Raw genomic sequence first — 22838 nt, 5'->3', positions numbered from 1 at the left:
CCACCCCCCCCCCCCCCCACCCCCCCCCCCCCCCACCCCCCCCCCCCCCCACCCCCCCCCCCCCCCACCCCCCCCCCCCCCCACCCCCCCCCCCCCCCACCCCCCCCCCCCCCCACCCCCCCCCCCCCCCACCCCCCCCCCCCCCCACCCCCCCCCCCCCCCACCCCCCCCCCCCCCCACCCCCCCCCCCCCCCACCCCCCCCCCCCCCCACCCCCCCCCCCCCCCACCCCCCCCCCCCCCCACCCCCCCCCCCCCCCACCCCCCCCCCCCCCCACCCCCCCCCCCCCCCACCCCCCCCCCCCCCCACCCCCCCCCCCCCCCACCCCCCCCCCCCCCCACCCCCCCCCCCCCCCACCCCCCCCCCCCCCCACCCCCCCCCCCCCCCACCCCCCCCCCCCCCCACCCCCCCCCCCCCCCACCCCCCCCCCCCCCCACCCCCCCCCCCCCCCACCCCCCCCCCCCCCCACCCCCCCCCCCCCCCACCCCCCCCCCCCCCCACCCCCCCCCCCCCCCACCCCCCCCCCCCCCCACCCCCCCCCCCCCCCACCCCCCCCCCCCCCCACCCCCCCCCCCCCCCACCCCCCCCCCCCCCCACCCCCCCCCCCCCCCACCCCCCCCCCCCCCCACCCCCCCCCCCCCCCACCCCCCCCCCCCCCCACCCCCCCCCCCCCCCACCCCCCCCCCCCCCCACCCCCCCCCCCCCCCACCCCCCCCCCCCCCCACCCCCCCCCCCCCCCACCCCCCCCCCCCCCCACCCCCCCCCCCCCCCACCCCCCCCCCCCCCCACCCCCCCCCCCCCCCACCCCCCCCCCCCCCCACCCCCCCCCCCCCCCACCCCCCCCCCCCCCCACCCCCCCCCCCCCCCACCCCCCCCCCCCCCCACCCCCCCCCCCCCCCACCCCCCCCCCCCCCCACCCCCCCCCCCCCCCACCCCCCCCCCCCCCCACCCCCCCCCCCCCCCACCCCCCCCCCCCCCCACCCCCCCCCCCCCCCACCCCCCCCCCCCCCCACCCCCCCCCCCCCCCACCCCCCCCCCCCCCCACCCCCCCCCCCCCCCACCCCCCCCCCCCCCCACCCCCCCCCCCCCCCACCCCCCCCCCCCCCCACCCCCCCCCCCCCCCACCCCCCCCCCCCCCCACCCCCCCCCCCCCCCACCCCCCCCCCCCCCCACCCCCCCCCCCCCCCACCCCCCCCCCCCCCCACCCCCCCCCCCCCCCACCCCCCCCCCCCCCCACCCCCCCCCCCCCCCACCCCCCCCCCCCCCCACCCCCCCCCCCCCCCACCCCCCCCCCCCCCCACCCCCCCCCCCCCCCACCCCCCCCCCCCCCCACCCCCCCCCCCCCCCACCCCCCCCCCCCCCCACCCCCCCCCCCCCCCACCCCCCCCCCCCCCCACCCCCCCCCCCCCCCACCCCCCCCCCCCCCCACCCCCCCCCCCCCCCACCCCCCCCCCCCCCCACCCCCCCCCCCCCCCACCCCCCCCCCCCCCCACCCCCCCCCCCCCCCACCCCCCCCCCCCCCCACCCCCCCCCCCCCCCACCCCCCCCCCCCCCCACCCCCCCCCCCCCCCACCCCCCCCCCCCCCCACCCCCCCCCCCCCCCACCCCCCCCCCCCCCCACCCCCCCCCCCCCCCACCCCCCCCCCCCCCCACCCCCCCCCCCCCCCACCCCCCCCCCCCCCCACCCCCCCCCCCCCCCACCCCCCCCCCCCCCCACCCCCCCCCCCCCCCACCCCCCCCCCCCCCCACCCCCCCCCCCCCCCACCCCCCCCCCCCCCCACCCCCCCCCCCCCCCACCCCCCCCCCCCCCCACCCCCCCCCCCCCCCACCCCCCCCCCCCCCCACCCCCCCCCCCCCCCACCCCCCCCCCCCCCCACCCCCCCCCCCCCCCACCCCCCCCCCCCCCCACCCCCCCCCCCCCCCACCCCCCCCCCCCCCCACCCCCCCCCCCCCCCACCCCCCCCCCCCCCCACCCCCCCCCCCCCCCACCCCCCCCCCCCCCCACCCCCCCCCCCCCCCACCCCCCCCCCCCCCCACCCCCCCCCCCCCCCACCCCCCCCCCCCCCCACCCCCCCCCCCCCCCACCCCCCCCCCCCCCCACCCCCCCCCCCCCCCACCCCCCCCCCCCCCCACCCCCCCCCCCCCCCACCCCCCCCCCCCCCCACCCCCCCCCCCCCCCACCCCCCCCCCCCCCCACCCCCCCCCCCCCCCACCCCCCCCCCCCCCCACCCCCCCCCCCCCCCACCCCCCCCCCCCCCCACCCCCCCCCCCCCCCACCCCCCCCCCCCCCCACCCCCCCCCCCCCCCACCCCCCCCCCCCCCCACCCCCCCCCCCCCCCACCCCCCCCCCCCCCCACCCCCCCCCCCCCCCACCCCCCCCCCCCCCCACCCCCCCCCCCCCCCACCCCCCCCCCCCCCCACCCCCCCCCCCCCCCACCCCCCCCCCCCCCCACCCCCCCCCCCCCCCACCCCCCCCCCCCCCCACCCCCCCCCCCCCCCACCCCCCCCCCCCCCCACCCCCCCCCCCCCCCACCCCCCCCCCCCCCCACCCCCCCCCCCCCCCACCCCCCCCCCCCCCCACCCCCCCCCCCCCCCACCCCCCCCCCCCCCCACCCCCCCCCCCCCCCACCCCCCCCCCCCCCCACCCCCCCCCCCCCCCACCCCCCCCCCCCCCCACCCCCCCCCCCCCCCACCCCCCCCCCCCCCCACCCCCCCCCCCCCCCACCCCCCCCCCCCCCCACCCCCCCCCCCCCCCACCCCCCCCCCCCCCCACCCCCCCCCCCCCCCACCCCCCCCCCCCCCCACCCCCCCCCCCCCCCACCCCCCCCCCCCCCCACCCCCCCCCCCCCCCACCCCCCCCCCCCCCCACCCCCCCCCCCCCCCACCCCCCCCCCCCCCCACCCCCCCCCCCCCCCACCCCCCCCCCCCCCCACCCCCCCCCCCCCCCACCCCCCCCCCCCCCCACCCCCCCCCCCCCCCACCCCCCCCCCCCCCCACCCCCCCCCCCCCCCACCCCCCCCCCCCCCCACCCCCCCCCCCCCCCACCCCCCCCCCCCCCCACCCCCCCCCCCCCCCACCCCCCCCCCCCCCCACCCCCCCCCCCCCCCACCCCCCCCCCCCCCCACCCCCCCCCCCCCCCACCCCCCCCCCCCCCCACCCCCCCCCCCCCCCACCCCCCCCCCCCCCCACCCCCCCCCCCCCCCACCCCCCCCCCCCCCCACCCCCCCCCCCCCCCACCCCCCCCCCCCCCCACCCCCCCCCCCCCCCACCCCCCCCCCCCCCCACCCCCCCCCCCCCCCACCCCCCCCCCCCCCCACCCCCCCCCCCCCCCACCCCCCCCCCCCCCCACCCCCCCCCCCCCCCACCCCCCCCCCCCCCCACCCCCCCCCCCCCCCACCCCCCCCCCCCCCCACCCCCCCCCCCCCCCACCCCCCCCCCCCCCCACCCCCCCCCCCCCCCACCCCCCCCCCCCCCCACCCCCCCCCCCCCCCACCCCCCCCCCCCCCCACCCCCCCCCCCCCCCACCCCCCCCCCCCCCCACCCCCCCCCCCCCCCACCCCCCCCCCCCCCCACCCCCCCCCCCCCCCACCCCCCCCCCCCCCCACCCCCCCCCCCCCCCACCCCCCCCCCCCCCCACCCCCCCCCCCCCCCACCCCCCCCCCCCCCCACCCCCCCCCCCCCCCACCCCCCCCCCCCCCCACCCCCCCCCCCCCCCACCCCCCCCCCCCCCCACCCCCCCCCCCCCCCACCCCCCCCCCCCCCCACCCCCCCCCCCCCCCACCCCCCCCCCCCCCCACCCCCCCCCCCCCCCACCCCCCCCCCCCCCCACCCCCCCCCCCCCCCACCCCCCCCCCCCCCCACCCCCCCCCCCCCCCACCCCCCCCCCCCCCCACCCCCCCCCCCCCCCACCCCCCCCCCCCCCCACCCCCCCCCCCCCCCACCCCCCCCCCCCCCCACCCCCCCCCCCCCCCACCCCCCCCCCCCCCCACCCCCCCCCCCCCCCACCCCCCCCCCCCCCCACCCCCCCCCCCCCCCACCCCCCCCCCCCCCCACCCCCCCCCCCCCCCACCCCCCCCCCCCCCCACCCCCCCCCCCCCCCACCCCCCCCCCCCCCCACCCCCCCCCCCCCCCACCCCCCCCCCCCCCCACCCCCCCCCCCCCCCACCCCCCCCCCCCCCCACCCCCCCCCCCCCCCACCCCCCCCCCCCCCCACCCCCCCCCCCCCCCACCCCCCCCCCCCCCCACCCCCCCCCCCCCCCACCCCCCCCCCCCCCCACCCCCCCCCCCCCCCACCCCCCCCCCCCCCCACCCCCCCCCCCCCCCACCCCCCCCCCCCCCCACCCCCCCCCCCCCCCACCCCCCCCCCCCCCCACCCCCCCCCCCCCCCACCCCCCCCCCCCCCCACCCCCCCCCCCCCCCACCCCCCCCCCCCCCCACCCCCCCCCCCCCCCACCCCCCCCCCCCCCCACCCCCCCCCCCCCCCACCCCCCCCCCCCCCCACCCCCCCCCCCCCCCACCCCCCCCCCCCCCCACCCCCCCCCCCCCCCACCCCCCCCCCCCCCCACCCCCCCCCCCCCCCACCCCCCCCCCCCCCCACCCCCCCCCCCCCCCACCCCCCCCCCCCCCCACCCCCCCCCCCCCCCACCCCCCCCCCCCCCCACCCCCCCCCCCCCCCACCCCCCCCCCCCCCCACCCCCCCCCCCCCCCACCCCCCCCCCCCCCCACCCCCCCCCCCCCCCACCCCCCCCCCCCCCCACCCCCCCCCCCCCCCACCCCCCCCCCCCCCCACCCCCCCCCCCCCCCACCCCCCCCCCCCCCCACCCCCCCCCCCCCCCACCCCCCCCCCCCCCCACCCCCCCCCCCCCCCACCCCCCCCCCCCCCCACCCCCCCCCCCCCCCACCCCCCCCCCCCCCCACCCCCCCCCCCCCCCACCCCCCCCCCCCCCCACCCCCCCCCCCCCCCACCCCCCCCCCCCCCCACCCCCCCCCCCCCCCACCCCCCCCCCCCCCCACCCCCCCCCCCCCCCACCCCCCCCCCCCCCCACCCCCCCCCCCCCCCACCCCCCCCCCCCCCCACCCCCCCCCCCCCCCACCCCCCCCCCCCCCCACCCCCCCCCCCCCCCACCCCCCCCCCCCCCCACCCCCCCCCCCCCCCACCCCCCCCCCCCCCCACCCCCCCCCCCCCCCACCCCCCCCCCCCCCCACCCCCCCCCCCCCCCACCCCCCCCCCCCCCCACCCCCCCCCCCCCCCACCCCCCCCCCCCCCCACCCCCCCCCCCCCCCACCCCCCCCCCCCCCCACCCCCCCCCCCCCCCACCCCCCCCCCCCCCCACCCCCCCCCCCCCCCACCCCCCCCCCCCCCCACCCCCCCCCCCCCCCACCCCCCCCCCCCCCCACCCCCCCCCCCCCCCACCCCCCCCCCCCCCCACCCCCCCCCCCCCCCACCCCCCCCCCCCCCCACCCCCCCCCCCCCCCACCCCCCCCCCCCCCCACCCCCCCCCCCCCCCACCCCCCCCCCCCCCCACCCCCCCCCCCCCCCACCCCCCCCCCCCCCCACCCCCCCCCCCCCCCACCCCCCCCCCCCCCCACCCCCCCCCCCCCCCACCCCCCCCCCCCCCCACCCCCCCCCCCCCCCACCCCCCCCCCCCCCCACCCCCCCCCCCCCCCACCCCCCCCCCCCCCCACCCCCCCCCCCCCCCACCCCCCCCCCCCCCCACCCCCCCCCCCCCCCACCCCCCCCCCCCCCCACCCCCCCCCCCCCCCACCCCCCCCCCCCCCCACCCCCCCCCCCCCCCACCCCCCCCCCCCCCCACCCCCCCCCCCCCCCACCCCCCCCCCCCCCCACCCCCCCCCCCCCCCACCCCCCCCCCCCCCCACCCCCCCCCCCCCCCACCCCCCCCCCCCCCCACCCCCCCCCCCCCCCACCCCCCCCCCCCCCCACCCCCCCCCCCCCCCACCCCCCCCCCCCCCCACCCCCCCCCCCCCCCACCCCCCCCCCCCCCCACCCCCCCCCCCCCCCACCCCCAGAGAGAGAGAGAGAGAGAGAGAGAGAGAGAGAGAGAGAGCTGAATGAAAATATTTAAAATTATGGAAATAACTGTATCATGTGTGCCACAATTCTCAATTACTTGTGGAGACACAACTACTTGTTTGTAGCCACACAAATTGGGTTCCTGAGGAAGTTGGCAATCAGAATCTTGCACTCTTATTCTCCAACATTTGGCTCACAGTGCTGGCAACTCCAGTGAAATAAAACAAATATTATTATGTTTTATGTGGGAATTAAAACATTGGTTCATAATTAATACTGAAAACTCACTGTAGTCTTCCAGGTTGGTGTTCTGACTTTTTAGGCACAGGTGATACAATGGCAGTTGAAGGGGCTGCTACTGCTTGTGGAGACAAGGAAGGTACATCAGCCGTGTCACTTGGTATTTCAACTTGCTTCCAGTCTTGTCCCTCTTCCACCAGCAAGCCTATGAGTGTGCCCAGACGCACATTTTTGCTTCCTTCTTCCTTCTAAATCACAAGGGGGAGAGGGGGAGCTGCCTGTATTCAGTTACATATACATGTAATGCTGTCTAGGTCAAAAGAGGCGAGAACTTCAGATATCATTTTAATGTTTAATCTGTTGATAATATCCAGCTCTACTCCTACAGTTAAAGCTGAAGAAAGGTGCTTAGGATATTCTTTAACAATTATTCCAAAATCTATACCCATAGCCCCAAAATGCGCTGTTTGTACACCTCAAGTTAACTATCCACATTATTTAAGAGAGCAGAAACTGTGACACAAATGACCCCGGAAAGTTATTTTAAACAACTGAAGACAAGCTGAATTGACACACATACTAGGTGAGCTTAGGATGTTCTTATTGATAATTGTCTTCAATGGGACTTTGGCAAGAGCCAGAAGTCAAAAAATGCAGCAATTGAGCATTTTAATATTCAAAATACAAGAACACTTTTGGGGAGTTCAAATAACAGCATGGATTCCAGTATAAGTCTGGCTTTGTAGAATCTTCAGTGGCTCATGAAATCATGGTATTTTTCACATGCATCAAAATTGTCTCATAAGACTTTCATACAGTTCAAGTCAGACTGCGTTTATCTCTGCACTTGAAACGTCACAACCAGAGTTAGCACTGCAGAAATAAACACATTCTGACTTGAACTATATGAAAGTCTTATTATGGGACAATTTTGATGCATATGGAAAATACCATGATCCCAAGAGCCATTGAAGATTCTACAAAGCCAGACTTATACTGGAATCAAGCCGCTTGTTTTTAGGTTTTCACATGAATGTTGGAGGGGTATGATATGTAGCATAGACCCACTGCAGATGCTGTTCACATTGTTGAATTAGTAAATTGTTAAGTTATTCAGTCCTTTGACAGCTAGTCATTTTTGTGCAAGTCATTCTAAGCAGGTTTGCACAGGAAGCAGCTTAATAGGCTTCCATGCACAAAAGACACTGAGATGAACCCAGCCACGATCAGAAGGGGAAAAAACCCAGCCATCATTCACAAACTCCTATACAAGATTTCACACACTGTTATAAGCACAGATTCTACCAGCTATTTTTATGCTTCCATTTATTCAATGGGTTTGAAAGCTCTTGCTCAGCTGAAAACAGGTTCACTTTTCTCACACAAAGTTTGAGCACAGGGCATGAGCACAGGCCCTTCCATGAACTGACCCTCCATTGTACATGGAAGGGCATATTTAGTTCTAGCCTCATGTGTTTTACCTACAAGAAAAGCAGGACAGATAAAATTCATCTCACAAACAAGAATCTCATTACAAATGCACAGGAAGCAGCAAATGGCCATGTCATATGTTGCCAAAGACATCATATCTTGATAAAATGGTGGGCTTTGTTATTATACACTTGCAGCAGACTTTTCTGTTGCTTTATCAGACAGGCTTGTACCTTATCACTCATTAGCAAAAAAGGAAAAAAAAGCATAAACACAAATAATCAGCTGACTGCAAGTTCAACAGGAGCATCAGTGATATGACTTGAAAACACATAAGGACAACAAATCATGACATGCCCTTAGTGGGATTTTAAACATGCAACATTAGCTTTCTTCGTATTAACTTTTAAAGGCAGCCTTAGTGTGAAAAATGCTGACAAAGTGCTGCTGCACATTAGTTTGCTTCGTTAGCTGATATCGACTCAGCTCCTTTCTCCTGCATCATCATAAAGAGGTGGCTATAACAAAAAAAAGGCTATCACTTAGACAAGGGCAGGGAGATGTTCCTTTTGGCAGCATGACCTCAGCCAGGGAGGGTGGGATATAAATGTAATAAAGTAAAATAAATAGGACAGGACTTGCAAAAACAGGTATAAATTACAAGTGGAAAGGCACTGGCTGAACATTATTACTCCCTATAATTAAAAATAAACAAACAGCAGCAGGATCTATGTATTGCATAATACAAATTTACATGTGCATATATGTATACAGATTTGAAAATTATACAAAAGAAGATACAGCAGAGAATCTATTGTTTGACTATCTGGTAGAAGGTTATAACATGTGTTAAGAAAGTTGTTTTTACCATTATTTTAGCCAAGATGCCATCATCACTTGACTCCATGGTAACAACTGCTTTGTCTGTTTCAATTTCACACAATGCATCTCCAACATTCACAGTTTCTCCTATAAAATGGAAAAAAATATAAAAGCAATATTGAACTATTTATTATATATATTAACTTCAGACTGAAAAATGCTGGACCAGTAGACCACAGAGATGCCCGAGAATGGCAAAGGACTACAGAATAGCAGAAAAGGATACAAGAAATGTCCAGAGATGGCCCATTGCTAAGCATAGTCTGGTATGCCCTGACACAGCAACAAGCAAGACTCATGTGATAAATTGCTTGGAGCCTCTAAAAAGATCTTTCTGATAACTGTTTAAAGATATTTTAGGATAACATATCTCAGATGGGATTTTGCAGTTATGTCTGGTTTACAGTTTATTGTTTTAGCACTGTATTTGATATCCAACAGGTTTTGATTATTATTATTTACAGAATCGTATTATTACTCCATCGAATTTTTATTCTGATGTTATATGGTGTATGTTGTTACGGTCTGTGGTCACAACACTAAATACTCAACTAATAGTTTAATTTAAAATTATGTTACTAGATGAGCAGCCCTTCCCTCCCACCCGCTGTTACCCAAGATGGAGATGCAGTCTCTCAATGAAATGGGGAACATTAGCTCAGAGCAGACTGCTTATTAATATTTCAATAGGTTTTATTTATTTATTTATTTATTTTATTGTTCCACTTTTATACCGCCCTCCCCCGGAGGGCTCAGGGCGGTTTACAACAATAACAAAGCAAGTGGACACATAAAACATATAAAATTTTTAAAAGCAGGTTGGGTAGGAAACCTTTAATACCAACGTATACTAAGATCAGCTCTTGGAAGAATTCCACAGAGAGGAATATAATGCAAATTTGACAATCTTTATTGTAGGGATAAGGGGTCTCGAAGCACTCGGTGTCATGCCCCCACAGAGCCTTTGTTTATTTCCCCTTTAGTTTCCCCACAGTTAGTATGGGTTTAGCTATGTTTTGTACAGTATTCAGTGGGAGGGAACCGAATTTAGTTCTGTCCCTTTAAGAAGCCCTAGGGCTGGTGTTCTACGGCAGTTATTACCCAGCAACCTGTCTGATTTGGCAGTTAGGGGCCAACGGAAGCTGGGTGACAGCAGCAGTTAGGTGCCAACGGAAGCTGGGTGACAGCAACAAGTTAGACAGTCCAAGATGTTATAGGCTCACAGTATTTAAGTTAGACAGTCAAAGATGTTATAGATTCACAGTATTTAAGTTAAACAGTTATAGATGTTATAGTCTCACAGTATTTACAATAAATTCCAGACTCCAGAAAGTTTCTGCAACAAAGTAACCTTTATTTAGTTAGACCCGGGAGGAGTCAGGGTCTGTCAACATTGTTACAATTAAAGCTTTAAGTATTGAACTGTTAACTGAGTCAGTGAGTCTTACATTCTGCTTTGGCCGGGTGCAGGCACCTAAATAACCACCTGGGGAGCAGAACACTCGGTTCAATGCAGCGAACACATACACACACAGAATTCCTAAGAGATAAATGGGTTGGAAAATAGGTTTGGAATAGATAGGGGTATGGGATATATGAGCAATACCACCTGATGAAGAAACATGAAGAAAATCCGGGGTATAGAGCCAAACAGCCAGTGTCTGGTTCCAGGGGGCAATGCGTTGGACACAGCGGCAAAGATGAAAAAGTATCAGTGGCACTGAGCGATTGAACCTTTGGAGGGTCAAATATTTATAGGGTGAAGGACCACATCTGGGAGGTGTTGGGATGACCCATGTGAGGTGTCAGGAGGGCTTTGGGGATTAGATTTGGGGTGTGCAAGATGGAAATTGAGAGGAGGAATGTGATTAGGAGTAATGGGAGAGATATTAAGTGGATGGGTGTAGTGGGGAGTTGTCCAGGTAGCTGATGAAATTACAGTAGGGAGACAATAGAATACAAACTAAGATGGTCAGGAGAAGTTAGTCATAGAAGGGAGTATCTGGGCTAAGACAATCAGGGGAGGTAATGCAATCAGGGGTCCTTTTGTGGCTGGAATAGACATGGAGATGCACCCATCAGGCTGGGCTGCTGTACTGTGCTGAGGTACACCCTTTCTTGGGTGCAGAGCTGAGAATGTGCTGCTATGGCAAGCAGGCTGAGTCCATGAGCTTGTAGGCAGACCTGAACAATGCCAGAGAACGGGCTCCCCATCTCTGCAATGCCAGCATCACCCTTTCGGCTGGCAAGCAAGTAGGGACACTTGGGAGCAAGCACTCCCCGCTCTATGCCAGGGCAGTATGATAACACCGCTATTCCCTCACAAATGAGAACCAATTTGAGGTACATTCATAAGCTCATTTCTTTTTACTATCTCTTTGACTGAAACAAGGAATTCTTTTTAAAATGAAAATCTGTATAAGGCAGAACACAATTTCTATACACAGCACATCCTCTCTAAAGTGGAATCCCTGTTACAAGCATTTTTGTCCAATTTTAACAATATATTCACATTTGCTATTTCGTGATAACAAACCTAAGACACTTTTGTCAAACAAAGACTGGCTAGTTGTCTGCCATTAAACAAGATTTCAGTGGAAAGATTCTTGAATAGTTCTGGGGCCAAGGCAATCCAGTACACACCTTTTCTTTACAGAGCACTGAAGTAACAATGGCTTTCACATACAGAAGGCTTTTATGCAGCACATTTTTGTTAAAATATGAAAAAGCTTGCCTAAAGGAAGGAAACAAAGCCTTAAATTGAGTTTGTGTTTGCTTCTTTATGAAACACTCGAGCACTGAGCAATAACATGGCAATTTGCAATAACCCTGTCACTCAAATAACACACACAGCTTTGTCCTGGCTTCCTGTATTATGCTTATGCAAAAACTAAGAGACAAAACTAAGAGACAGTGTGCTATATGAACTTGGTTGCCTCTAGCAACAAGGAGATACCTGCCACATGCAAACCCCTTTCAAATCAATATTTGGCTTCCACAAACATTGCGCTTAAGAAGAAGGAATAAAAGGCTATTTATCTTTCTAACAGGCACCTGTAAGAAAGATCCTGAATTACTTTATTAAAATCCAAGGATCTGGATAGATGAGACTTTTTTTATATCAGAGACTTTGCCTGAATTAGCCTCCTGGATCATAATAGAAGCCCTTCATTCAGCAAGCTAAAGTGCACCAGAACAGACATCATGGCTTCACTGTGCCATTTCTTTTGAAATACAAAGTAGATCAGCACTCTTTAATTTAGAGGTATTCTCAGCCCTTAAGCCAAAGATTTAAAGTATATACTAAATAACGTATTTAAAATGTGTCAGTTCCACAAATACATTCAAAGGTAGCTAGCTCAATTTATTTTTTACTTATTGTATTTGTAAGCCACTTTTTGACTAGGACCTCAATAATTTGAAAAATGTACCAGACCCAACTTAAAGAGAAAAAGGAAAAAATACCTTTCAGATTAAAAAAGAAACAGGAAGTTGAGCACCAAATAACAATCAGGACTGCCCCAAGACTTTTGGGTGCCTAGGCTACAGCAGCTACCCCAATGTGCAACGGGGAGGTAGCAAAATGATATCCACTCTCCTCACTTCCTACACCAGGCTGTGTCAAATAACTGCTTCCTGCCCTTCTCATCCCACAACAGTGGGGGGTGACACCTATTTTTGCCACCCCACACTGTGAGATGCCATCATCTGCCTCCTCACCCCTCCACATACAGTGGTGAAGCACTTGCCCACTTACCTGTCTGGGGGAGACCCTGCTGCCACAACCAGGCTAGTTGATCTCCCTCTCTGGCCCAATGGATGAGCCACTCTGCTATCAACAAGATACAATTTAGTCAGTACTGTGAGAATCTAAAGGGCAAGTATTAACTGCTAGCTTTGGGGCAAAAATGATCACTTAGACTTTGTTGACCTTTTAGCCGGCAAATTCTTATTTGAGAAAGATGTCAATTCTGGTTAAGTGTTATTAATAGCATACAGAAAACCAGATTTATGGTCAACATGTTTCCCAGAGAAACTCTCTGTTAATGGTGATTTCAAAATGGCTGTAACATTTTAGAAAGCAGCAGCCAATCAGTCTTGTCATGTATTTGTAAATTACACGGCTGAGGACAGAACAATTATCAGCAGTTTTTACCAGCACCGAAACATGCTGTTCTTCAGAAACAATGTTGTCTGTGGCTCTTCATTGTTCACACTTGTGGAATAAAATAACAGGTTTACAAAAAGGAGGGTGCAATCTGTTCCCTTTTTCATGAATGGGAGCTATTATGCTCAAATGATCCTAGTCATTAGATCAATGAAAAAAATGGCTCCAAATAATTTAAATTTCCAGCTGTTGTGGGTTTTTCAGGCTGTGTGGCCAGGGTCTGACAGTTTTTCTTCTAACATTTCACCTGCATCTGTGGCTGGCATCTTCAGAGGCATGTCACAGTAAGATGTGTCTCTCTCTCTTGACGGCACCAACACATCTCACTGTGTCATGCCTCTGAAGATGACAGCCACAGATGTGGGTGAGCAAAAACTACCAGACCATAATCACACACTCCAGAAAACCCACAATAGCCAGTTCATTCCAGCCATGAAAATCTTCAACAATAAATTGAAGTCTTCCATTTTGTGTGGTGTGAAACATCTCACTAACAATCTTCTCCTAGTCTTCAAATTGGAATAATAACAATCTTCTTCTAGTAATCTAGTTGGAATGATACTTGTAAAAATCAAATACAATTTAGCAGGTACTTCCCTCGTCCTGTTTTTATTTAAATTTAAGAGAAAATCTAAAGACACTGAAAACTGCCGAAAGAAATTTTACCACACCAGAGAACGATACATAATATGTAGTAGACACAGTTGTCCATTCACCTGTTCCAACCAAGTTTAATTCTCTTCCATGTGGGTCAATGGCAGTGCAATCCTAAACAGAAATACACCCTTCTAATTCCATTGCAGTATTGCTTAATTCCACATGAGATTGGCAATTACAATATCCCTTCCACTAAAAAATCATCATTAAAAATGTCGTGCACAGACGTAGAGTTCAGACACTGGACTATATTCTCTTCCATTTTCAATTAAGGTTTCCTTTTTTAAAAAAGAAATTAGTTGAAGAGTACTGTCTTAATAAAAAGAGCAATTACACATGAGTGACAAGAATCCACTAGAACAATGAATGATTAATAATAGTCCATAATATCATTTTACAAAAGTTAGTCATTATGAATTTTTTAAAAAAATAACCCTTTCCTAATGTAGAGAGTACATTAGGAACATGATTTTTCAAAAGAAATAATTAGCACTAAAGATAGATATTATTAAATTATTAATTTGCAGCAACAGTCTGGAATCCTTGATAGAACTCTGTTTAAATATGTCTAAAGTATTAATTTCCATAAACTCTCAAAATCTATGTTAGACTCTATTCTTCATCTGTGTTCTTAGAGATCATCCCTTTCAGCCACTGAGATCTGGTCTACACATAAGAGGTAGAATCCTGCAGTGACAGAAGCACTTCATCTCACAGAATGACATTTGTTTCAGTGCTTCCCTCAATGGAAAACCTGATACAAAAAAACAGGACAGCAGGGAGCAGGTCAGACTTCAATCTTTCGCACAATCAGGTTGTTTTCCATTTGCAAGGAGAATTTCTAGCACAGGAAGATTTAAAAAATGGCACCGCTCATTTCCATACTAAAGACGTACAATAATCTCTAGTGCCTCAAGATGTGTTCCCTCATTCTGTTCTACTGCCTCATCAACCTTTAATAGGTATTCCACTGCATGCATAGACCAAGCATCAGCCAGCCTTGCAAATAGTTTTTGTAGAATATATTAATTAAAAGTCCAAAGCAAAGCCTTAAACCTGGAAAAGTCTGGAAAGGCCAAGAGTGCAGCCCTAGTACTTGCTTTCCACAGCAAGACACTTGAACCCAGAGCCAATTAATCTAGATTTTAAGCCAAAAGGAAATCCACCTGGCAGGCTTAACTAGACTTGCAGATAATATTTGTTTGCCCTACCATCAGATCTCAGAAAGCATGATTTTAGCAGCTATAAGAAAGGGCAAGTAAGACAGAAGCAAGGATTAGGATTTCTTAAACCTCTTCACCTTCTAGTTCACCAAGAAATACATGAGACAAGGGTAGCCAGAACACCAAGAAACACATGAGATTGGAGATCTCCCAGTATTACAATTGGTCTCCAGGTTATAGAGATCAAATCCCCTGGGGAAAATGGCAGTCTTGGAAGGTGGACTCTATGGCAGTGGTGGCGAACCTATGGCACGGGTGCCAGAGGTGGCACTCAGAGCCCTCTCTGTGGGCACGTGCAAACAGAGTTCGTAATGTGGGGGGAAATCGTCCCCTCCCATCTAGGCTGGCCTGGTTCGCTGGGCTCAATTATTAGCATTAAACCTAAGACCTAGTTTTGGGGAAGAAGTGTAGGTTACCCTGTTAAGCGCTGTTAAACCCCACTGATTTTCATGCAAAGAACTAAAACGTGATCCTTTATCTGAGAGTAAGCTTGGTTGCTGGCAATGGGGCTTGCTTCTGAGTAAACCCTCCTAGGGTCGTGAGTCACCTGTTGGAAGAGTTGCATGGTTGCTTCAAAGCAAAGCCAGTGACTACCACCAAGCTTACTCCTGAGTAACGCACGCCTTGGAGCCAACTGTTTTTTCTAAACTAAAACCTCAGTATTCAGGTTAAGTTGCTGTGTTGGCACTTTGAGTGGGTTTTGGGTTGCAATTTGGTCACTTGGTCTCAAAAAGGTTTGCCATCACTGCTCTATGGCATTTGGGGAGGTCCCTCCCCTCTCCAAATGTCAACCTCTCCAGGCTCCATCACCCACATTTCCAGGAATTTCACAACCCAGACAACCCTACATGAGATTTTGAAATACAGTGCCTAGTTATAAGGAAAATGGGCAATCAATATGTTTAAAGGCGGTATCAGCCAATATACATACATTTCTTCTAAAACACAAATAGGCAACCTGATTTTAATAGCAGCTTTTACTGGCAATTTCAATTGTTCTCGTTTAAAATCAATCCGCTCTGCTAACAGCCACAAAGAATTAACAGGTTGCTAGCAATTTTTCTGTTAGGTCTAAGCATATATAAAGCCTAATAACACGGTCATTTGGTTGTGATGGTCATCCTTTTTGATGGGATGGGCAATGATGGAACAGACTAAGCTGAAAGTGAAAAACATGAAATCCTCAATGTTCCCAACTGACATTAAGTAACTCAGACTCACCTTCTTGTTTCAGCCATTTCACTATGTTTCCTTCCTCCATGGTGGGTGACAGTGCAGGCATGAGGATTTTAACAGCAGGGGTACCTGGATGGAAAATAAATAAATACATCTCTTGAAAACAGAACTGTGTCATTATCTTAGTGTAACATTGTAACAAACAGATAAAATATAAGTATGCTTTTGCAAACAAAAGTCCTACTACATTCAATCAAAAATTTACCTTCTATGTGTAAGCACACATAGCCCAGGCCTCCTTAGGACACGATCCTATTTACACTTGAACAATAGTAATGTCAACTGAACTAGAGTTGCCACTTCAAGGTTGAGAAATTCCTGGAGATTAGGGGGCGGAGCCTGGGGAAGGCAGGGTTTGGGGAGGGATCTCAGTAGGGTAGAATGCCAGAGGCAGAGGTGGGATCCAGCAGTTTCTCACAGGTTCCCGAGAGTAGGTTACTAATTATTTGTGTGTGCCGAGAGGGGGTTACTAATTGGTGATTTTGCCACATGATTTTTGCCTTTGTTATGCCCCTCCTCTCAGCAGTAGCGCACAGAACTTGAAGCAGTCTAGCAGGAGGTGCACTGGCGTGCGGGACAGCCTGCGCCTGCATGCATTCGTTTCTCGCTCAAGGACCGGCGCAGCGGCTGCATCCTTGCCACAGCCCCGCCCAGGAATGCCCCGCCCCCGGAATGCCAGGCCACACCCCCATCGTGCCCCACCCAGTCCCATTGGCGCTACGCCACAGTTTGAATCACACCTCCATGGGAACCTGTTACTAAAATTTTTGGATCCCACCACTGCATAGAGGTCACTGTTTAAAGCAGCCATTTTCTCCAGAGAAAATAATATTGGCAGTCTAGAAATCAGTTAGAACTCTGGGAGACCTCCAGACCCCACCTGGAAGTTGGCATCCCTACAATGAACTCAGTGAAATTTCCTTCTATGCAGATCATATGGCAAGGTGTATCATATTTATGTAGAAGGCAGCTTAAATTGTGTTCACTGTGAAGCTGATTCACCTCAAGCCACGATAAAATAGTATATGGTGCTCAGGAAAGGAACTATAACATGAATTGAAATTTAAGTTACTCACCCATGTTTAATTCATTCCACTTTGGTCTAATTATTTAGGCCATAATATCAAAACTTGAACCTGGATCTCCCAACTCCTAATTTAACACTCTGACCACTAAAACACACAGTCTTCTGATCTGACCTTCCCAATTAATTCAACCTGTCCATAATATTAAGTAATCATAAAAAACCTAGTAAGTTTTAAGTGTTTCTTTCATCTGCTACTTTCATACTGAAATATATTCATAGTGAAATTTCTTAAACTATTCCTATTTGTCAAGGAAAATGAAGCTCAGTATCTTACAATTTTAGTGTTACAACATTAGAAGATAAATACTAAAACGGATCAATACGTTAGGCAAGAAAGGAGAAAAATTCCAAAATACATTTCACAATAGGCTCTGATTTTAAAAAGTGCTAGTGAAATCAGGCAATTCCTCCTGGGTGATCATATGCAGCTATTACAGTGATGGCGAACCTTTTTGAGACCAAGTGCCCAAATTGCAACCCAAAACCCACTTATTTATCACAAAGTGCCAACACAGCAATTTAAACTGAATACTGAGGTTTTAGTTTAGAAAAAACAGTTGGCTCCGAGGTGCACATTACTCAGGAGTAAGCTTGGTGAAGCAACCGTGCAACGCTTCAAATAGGTGAATCACGACCCTAGGAGTGTTTACTCAGCAGCAAGCCCCATTGCCAGCAACCGAGCTTACTCCCAGGTAAAGGATTGTGCCCAGGCTAGCTTAGATGTGTGTGTGTGTGGTGGGGTGATTTTCCACTACCCCCCCATGATGAACTCTGTGCACGTGTGCCCACAGAAAGGGTTCTGAGTGCCACCTCTGCCATGGGTTCGCCACCACTGAGCTATTATCTCCAAGTGCCCTTGACAGTTTTACCTTACAACAGATGGACTTCTGCATAAATTTGGCTTTTATATGCTATTGGCCACATAGACAAGGCGACATAGTATACGATAGCCCGACCTTGCTCAATCTGAAAAGCTAAGCAAGGTTGGTACTTGGATGAGAGACCACCCAACAAGGCTTTGTAGAGGAAAGCAATGGCAAACCAGCTCTGTTTCTCAAGTGCCTTGTAAGCCCCTTGCTGTGATCACCATGAGTGGGTTGCAATTTAACAGAAGGTTAATATATACACATAGGGCACTCTGAAGAACTCCAAGTATTTTTCATTTATCTTGAAGGGTAATTTTTGATGGCCTATGCTGTTTATGGAACCACTTTCAGCACTCGTTGGAATATCAATAAATAGATTCCAGCACATAAAGCTCACAGAATATTAGTAAGGAGGTTGCCCTACAATCTGATAAATAAGTCATTTCATGATATATGTGTACACATAATAAAAACATATGTTACATAACTATCACAAGCTCCTAATATTTATCTTCAAAAACAACTTACTATCTTCAAAAGCAACCACAACAGTAAAACATTAACTGACAGTAAATTGATTTAAACCAAGAAGAATTTAAGAAGCAGTTTTAAATTACTCCAATCTAAATTATTATTTAGTAAGGCTTACTCCCAGGAAAAGGTCTCGGGATTAATTTAAAAATCAAATTTCAGCTTGTATATTTTCTGAACACAAATAGAAACTAATTGGTAGTAATCAAATAGCATGATACAAAATCTTTAGGTTTGTAGCCCCCATTCCTTCTGCACTATGAAATTAGAAGAAGAGTTTGGATTTATATCCCCCCTTTCTCTCCTGCAGGAGACTCAAAGGGGCTTACAATCTCCTTGCCCTTCCCCCCTCACAACAAACACCCTGTGAGGTAGGTGGGGCTGAGAGAGCTCCGAGAAGCTGTGACTAGCCCAAGGTCACCCAGCTGGCGTGTGTGGGAGTGTACAGGCTAATCTGAATTCCCCAGATAAGCCTCCACAGCTCAGGTGGCGGAGCTGGGAATCAAACCCGGTTCCTCCAGATTAGATACACGAGCTCTTAACCTCCTACGCCACTGCTGCTCCTTAGGGACAAGGTTGTGATTTTGTGCTGTTGTAAACATGAAAGAATACTAGTACCTTTCCTCTAGAGCAGGGGTAGGGAACCTGCGGCTCTCCAGATGTTCAGGAACTACAATTCCCATCAGCCTCTATCAGCATGGCCAATTGGCCATGCTGGTAGGGGCTGATGGGAATTGTAGTTCCTGAACATCTGGAGAGCTGCAGGTTCCCTACCCCTGCTCTAGACACTGAAAAAATAATAGTACTTCCCAGACAAAACTTAAAAATATGTAAATCACGGTGAAAAATATGAGACAATAAAAGTACAAATCATTGGTTCTGTTAAAGTCAGTGCAACTTAAAATTGCTTAACTTTCTCATGCTGTTTGACAGTTATAAATATTCAACCTTCATATTTTTATGTAATATTTATGAACGTCTCAAAAGTCAGATTCTCCACCACTCCCCTTCTTTCACTTACATAATCAAATAAGCTTTAAGTCAACATTAAGCTTCAGTTAAATTCTGGTACAAAAATATTGTTAAAACAGGGAGTAAGCAAAATGGGTTCTCCCTTTGCCATCCCTGATGCTGGCACAAGAACATTATCTATTGGCGGGGAGGAGGGGATGTGGAAAAAGGCCATGTTAAAGAACACATTTCATTTGCCATCCCAGACACTGGCAAAGAAAAACAACATCTGCCAGATACAAGAAGGCCTCCATAACTAACTACAGTGGCCATTCCTACTATAACCACTCAACTTCAGAAATTGCTTGTAGCACAAGGAAGTGGTAATTCTAAAATTTCTATTTGTTTCATAAAACCACTACCCAACCATTAATTCTTTAGACGTTTTGTTTAATTGTTGATATTAATTGGTTTTATAATATGTATTTTAAAAGCTTGTTCCTCCACTCATTTATTAGACTTCCATGCCACTCTCCCTTGCCAAGACAGGCTCAGAGCAGCCAACATCACTGTTAAGTATTATTTGTCAATAAAATGTACAATTAACAACATACCGGTAAAACCAGGCTCCTTAAATACAATATCCCATGAAGGGAAGCAATTAAAATTTCAACCTTCTGCCATAACCTGCATAATAAAGATCAATAGACAGGAACAGGGGGGAAGGGAGAAGAAAAAGTTTTCAGGGCTTTGATTGTTTACTACCTTGGAGACCCTAAGGGTCATCCAGTGATCTGGGCTGGGCTGTCACCAACAGGATGATACCCAGATCTATCTCACACTTGCAATAGACGCCAGGGATGATACAGTTTTGGGGCAGATGCTAATAAACCAAAACTTAACCCCTACAAATAGATGAGCTAGTAGGCACACAGATTGACCCAAGAACTGAACGGATCCCTTTCCAAATAGTATTACACTCCCCCTATAGAAGGTTCACAGATGGGGGTTTTGCTGGATATAGGCCAGGAGTGCCATTCACCAGCTTCAACTTTTGAGCCATCTTGCCACTGGGTAAATGCCCAGGAAACATCTAGATCAGTGGTTCTCAACCACGATCCTTTAATACAGTTTCTCATGTTGTTGTGGTGAACCCCAACCATAAAATTATTTGTGTCTTGGTTCCTAAGACCATCGGAAATATGTGTAATACCAAAGGGGTCGTGACCCACAGGTTGAGAACCGCTGATCTAGATTATATTAATAAAATGTACTCTTCATGGAATTGCCCTTTTAGAGTTCCAGAAACTACAACTAGTATGGAAACATTGCAACATAGTATGGAAACAGAATGCTGACATAGAATATATCTTAGGGATCATATCACTGATGTCTTGGCCCAGGGGGCCAAAACTCAAAGCACACTTGGGGGGGGGGAGGGCAGGATAAACATTTATTGCCCTGCTCTGTTGGGCAGAGGGGACGGCGGCGGCGGCAGCCTGTCTGGTGCTGCTGCTCTCACACCGCGCAAGGTGGCAACACCAGGCTTGCAAACCCTCTCTGCCCCACCGAGAAAGCAGCTGCCTGCTCCATTGGGCAGAGAGGGGACTTGCCTGCCTGGTGCTGCCGCTCTCGCGCTGCGCGAGCCGTGAACACTGGGCTTGCAAACCCTCTCTGCCCCACAGAGAAAGCAGCTGAGCCACCTGCTCCGTTGGGCAGAAGGGACAGCGGCGGCCTACCTGGTGATGCCGGCAGCACCAGGCATGCAAACCCCCTTTGCCACATGGGGAAGGCAGTCGCCTGCTCTGTTGGGCAGAGGGGGCAGCGGCCTGCCTGGTGCTGCCGCTGTCGCGCCGCACAAGCTGGCAACACCAGGCTTGCAAACCCTCTCTGCCCCACCGAGAAGGCAGCTGCCTGCTCCATTGGGCAGAGAGGGGACTTGCCTGCCTGGTGCTGCTGCTCTTGCACCACGTGAGCCGAGCCGGGAACACCGGGCATGCAAACCCCTCTGCCTGTCCTACCTAACACCCCTTCCTTCTCTTTTGTTTTCAAAACGTATACCCTCTCTCCACATTTATAAGGAGCAATAGTCCAACTCAGGAAAGCTAATGGTGAAATAAACAACAAAAATAGGTTGTCTGAAGTACACACAACCTTTAAAACATAACTGATGATTTTATGAACGTCTCTAAATACAATGATTGCTCCAACAAAAATTTCTACCACCTAGAGGTCAGAATATAAGTAATTCAGCAACAGCTACTGCGACTAGATCAAATTCAGCTGAAGCTAGAATCTCACCTACATTAAGCAAACGCTATTGAACATGTTATGGCAATATCTAAAACCAACGATTCATTCAGTCACACACAATTTCACTTGCAAACCTCTACTACAGAGCCACGCACACAAACACACAATTATGTGCTTTCTTACCCTTGTTAATGCCAACAAACACTTACCCTATTTCTAAAAGCTCTATAATTCTTTCATCCTTTATTCTTTTAAACATAGACCAGGGCCACCCGCTAACATTGCTCTTCGATATCATAATCTTCATGTATGAAGCCCAAATCCCAACACCTAGGAAAATGTAACAAGAGATGCTATTGTATTACGAGTCAAGCACTCACCCAGGAGCTCTGCGGTCTTATGCAGAAACCTGCAGCCCCCGACAGTAGAAACAAGAGCCCCTCGCCTTAAATCCCTGCCTAACAGTAGGTTGATCATTCTTGCACCACTTCTGCAGCTCGGCCGCAAGGAGGCCGCCATCTTCCTCTCACGCCCAACGCCAGGGCTGTCTATGTCGCTGCCTGAAAAAAAAAAGATATATTTGCCTGTCCTACGGAGGCCTGACTTATACTGCCTGAACCAAAATACACACAAGGACGTTTCTTACGAGACATTAGGATGAATGACCGATATCAGCCCTACTGGAAAGACTCCCTATTACAAAAGCGGTTGAAGATAGCTGAGAAATCTCCCTTTCTGAAATAAGCGATCTACATTTTTTAAAGTGCACAACAGAGTTAAAAAAGCAGCTACAGCTTTATCTCAGAACCATTGCCTTGTTATAGAAAACTGTCCCCTTTTTTTCTGCAAGCCAGCACCATTTCACAGCAGAATGAGATCTGAACTTTGATATCCGAGATGTTCGCTCTGAGACTTGCATTACGCCACGTGGTTGTTGGACGATTTGTTATGGTCCGGCTGACAAGCATCCAGGTCCCCGTTGATGACTGGCGAACGACCGAAATAATGTATTGTCGAAGGATTTCACGGGGGGATTCAACTGGTTATGGTGGGTTGTCCGGCCTGTGGGGCCGTGGTCTGGCAGATCTTGTTCCTAACGTTTTGCCTGCATCTGTGGCTGGCACCTCTGAAGATCTACCAGATCACGGCCACACAGCCCGGAAAACCCACAACAACCGACTAAAATAATGATCTTTTGCACTGAGCAGTCCCAACAAAAGACATTTCAGTGCCAGTCCTGCGCTGTTCAGCGTGACCATAAACGTGCGTGAACAAATATCAGT

The 22838-nt window shown here is 55.2% G+C and overlaps 1 protein-coding gene across 1 annotated transcript in view; it reads right to left on the bottom strand.

Moving 5' to 3' along the window:
• Positions 1-22115, bottom strand: part of PDHX (pyruvate dehydrogenase complex component X) — a 55940-nt gene extending 33825 nt beyond the window's left edge. The window contains exons 1-4 of the mRNA XM_048484590.1: positions 21936-22115; positions 15853-15936; positions 8570-8670; positions 6319-6518 (exon numbers count right to left, since the gene is read on the bottom strand). Of these exons, the coding sequence (XP_048340547.1) occupies positions 6319-6518; positions 8570-8670; positions 15853-15936; positions 21936-22074 (524 nt within the window). The 5' untranslated portion in view covers positions 22075-22115. The remainder of the gene's footprint in view (positions 1-6318; positions 6519-8569; positions 8671-15852; positions 15937-21935) is intronic.
• Between the last annotated feature and the right edge of the window lie 723 nt (positions 22116-22838).

Source organism: Sphaerodactylus townsendi, linkage group LG02 (genome assembly GCF_021028975.2).
Source record: "Sphaerodactylus townsendi isolate TG3544 linkage group LG02, MPM_Stown_v2.3, whole genome shotgun sequence".
Lineage (NCBI taxonomy): Eukaryota > Metazoa > Chordata > Lepidosauria > Squamata > Sphaerodactylidae > Sphaerodactylus > Sphaerodactylus townsendi.
The sequence above is the reverse complement of the archived record's forward strand: the minus strand, read 5'-3'. Positions and strand labels throughout refer to the sequence as shown.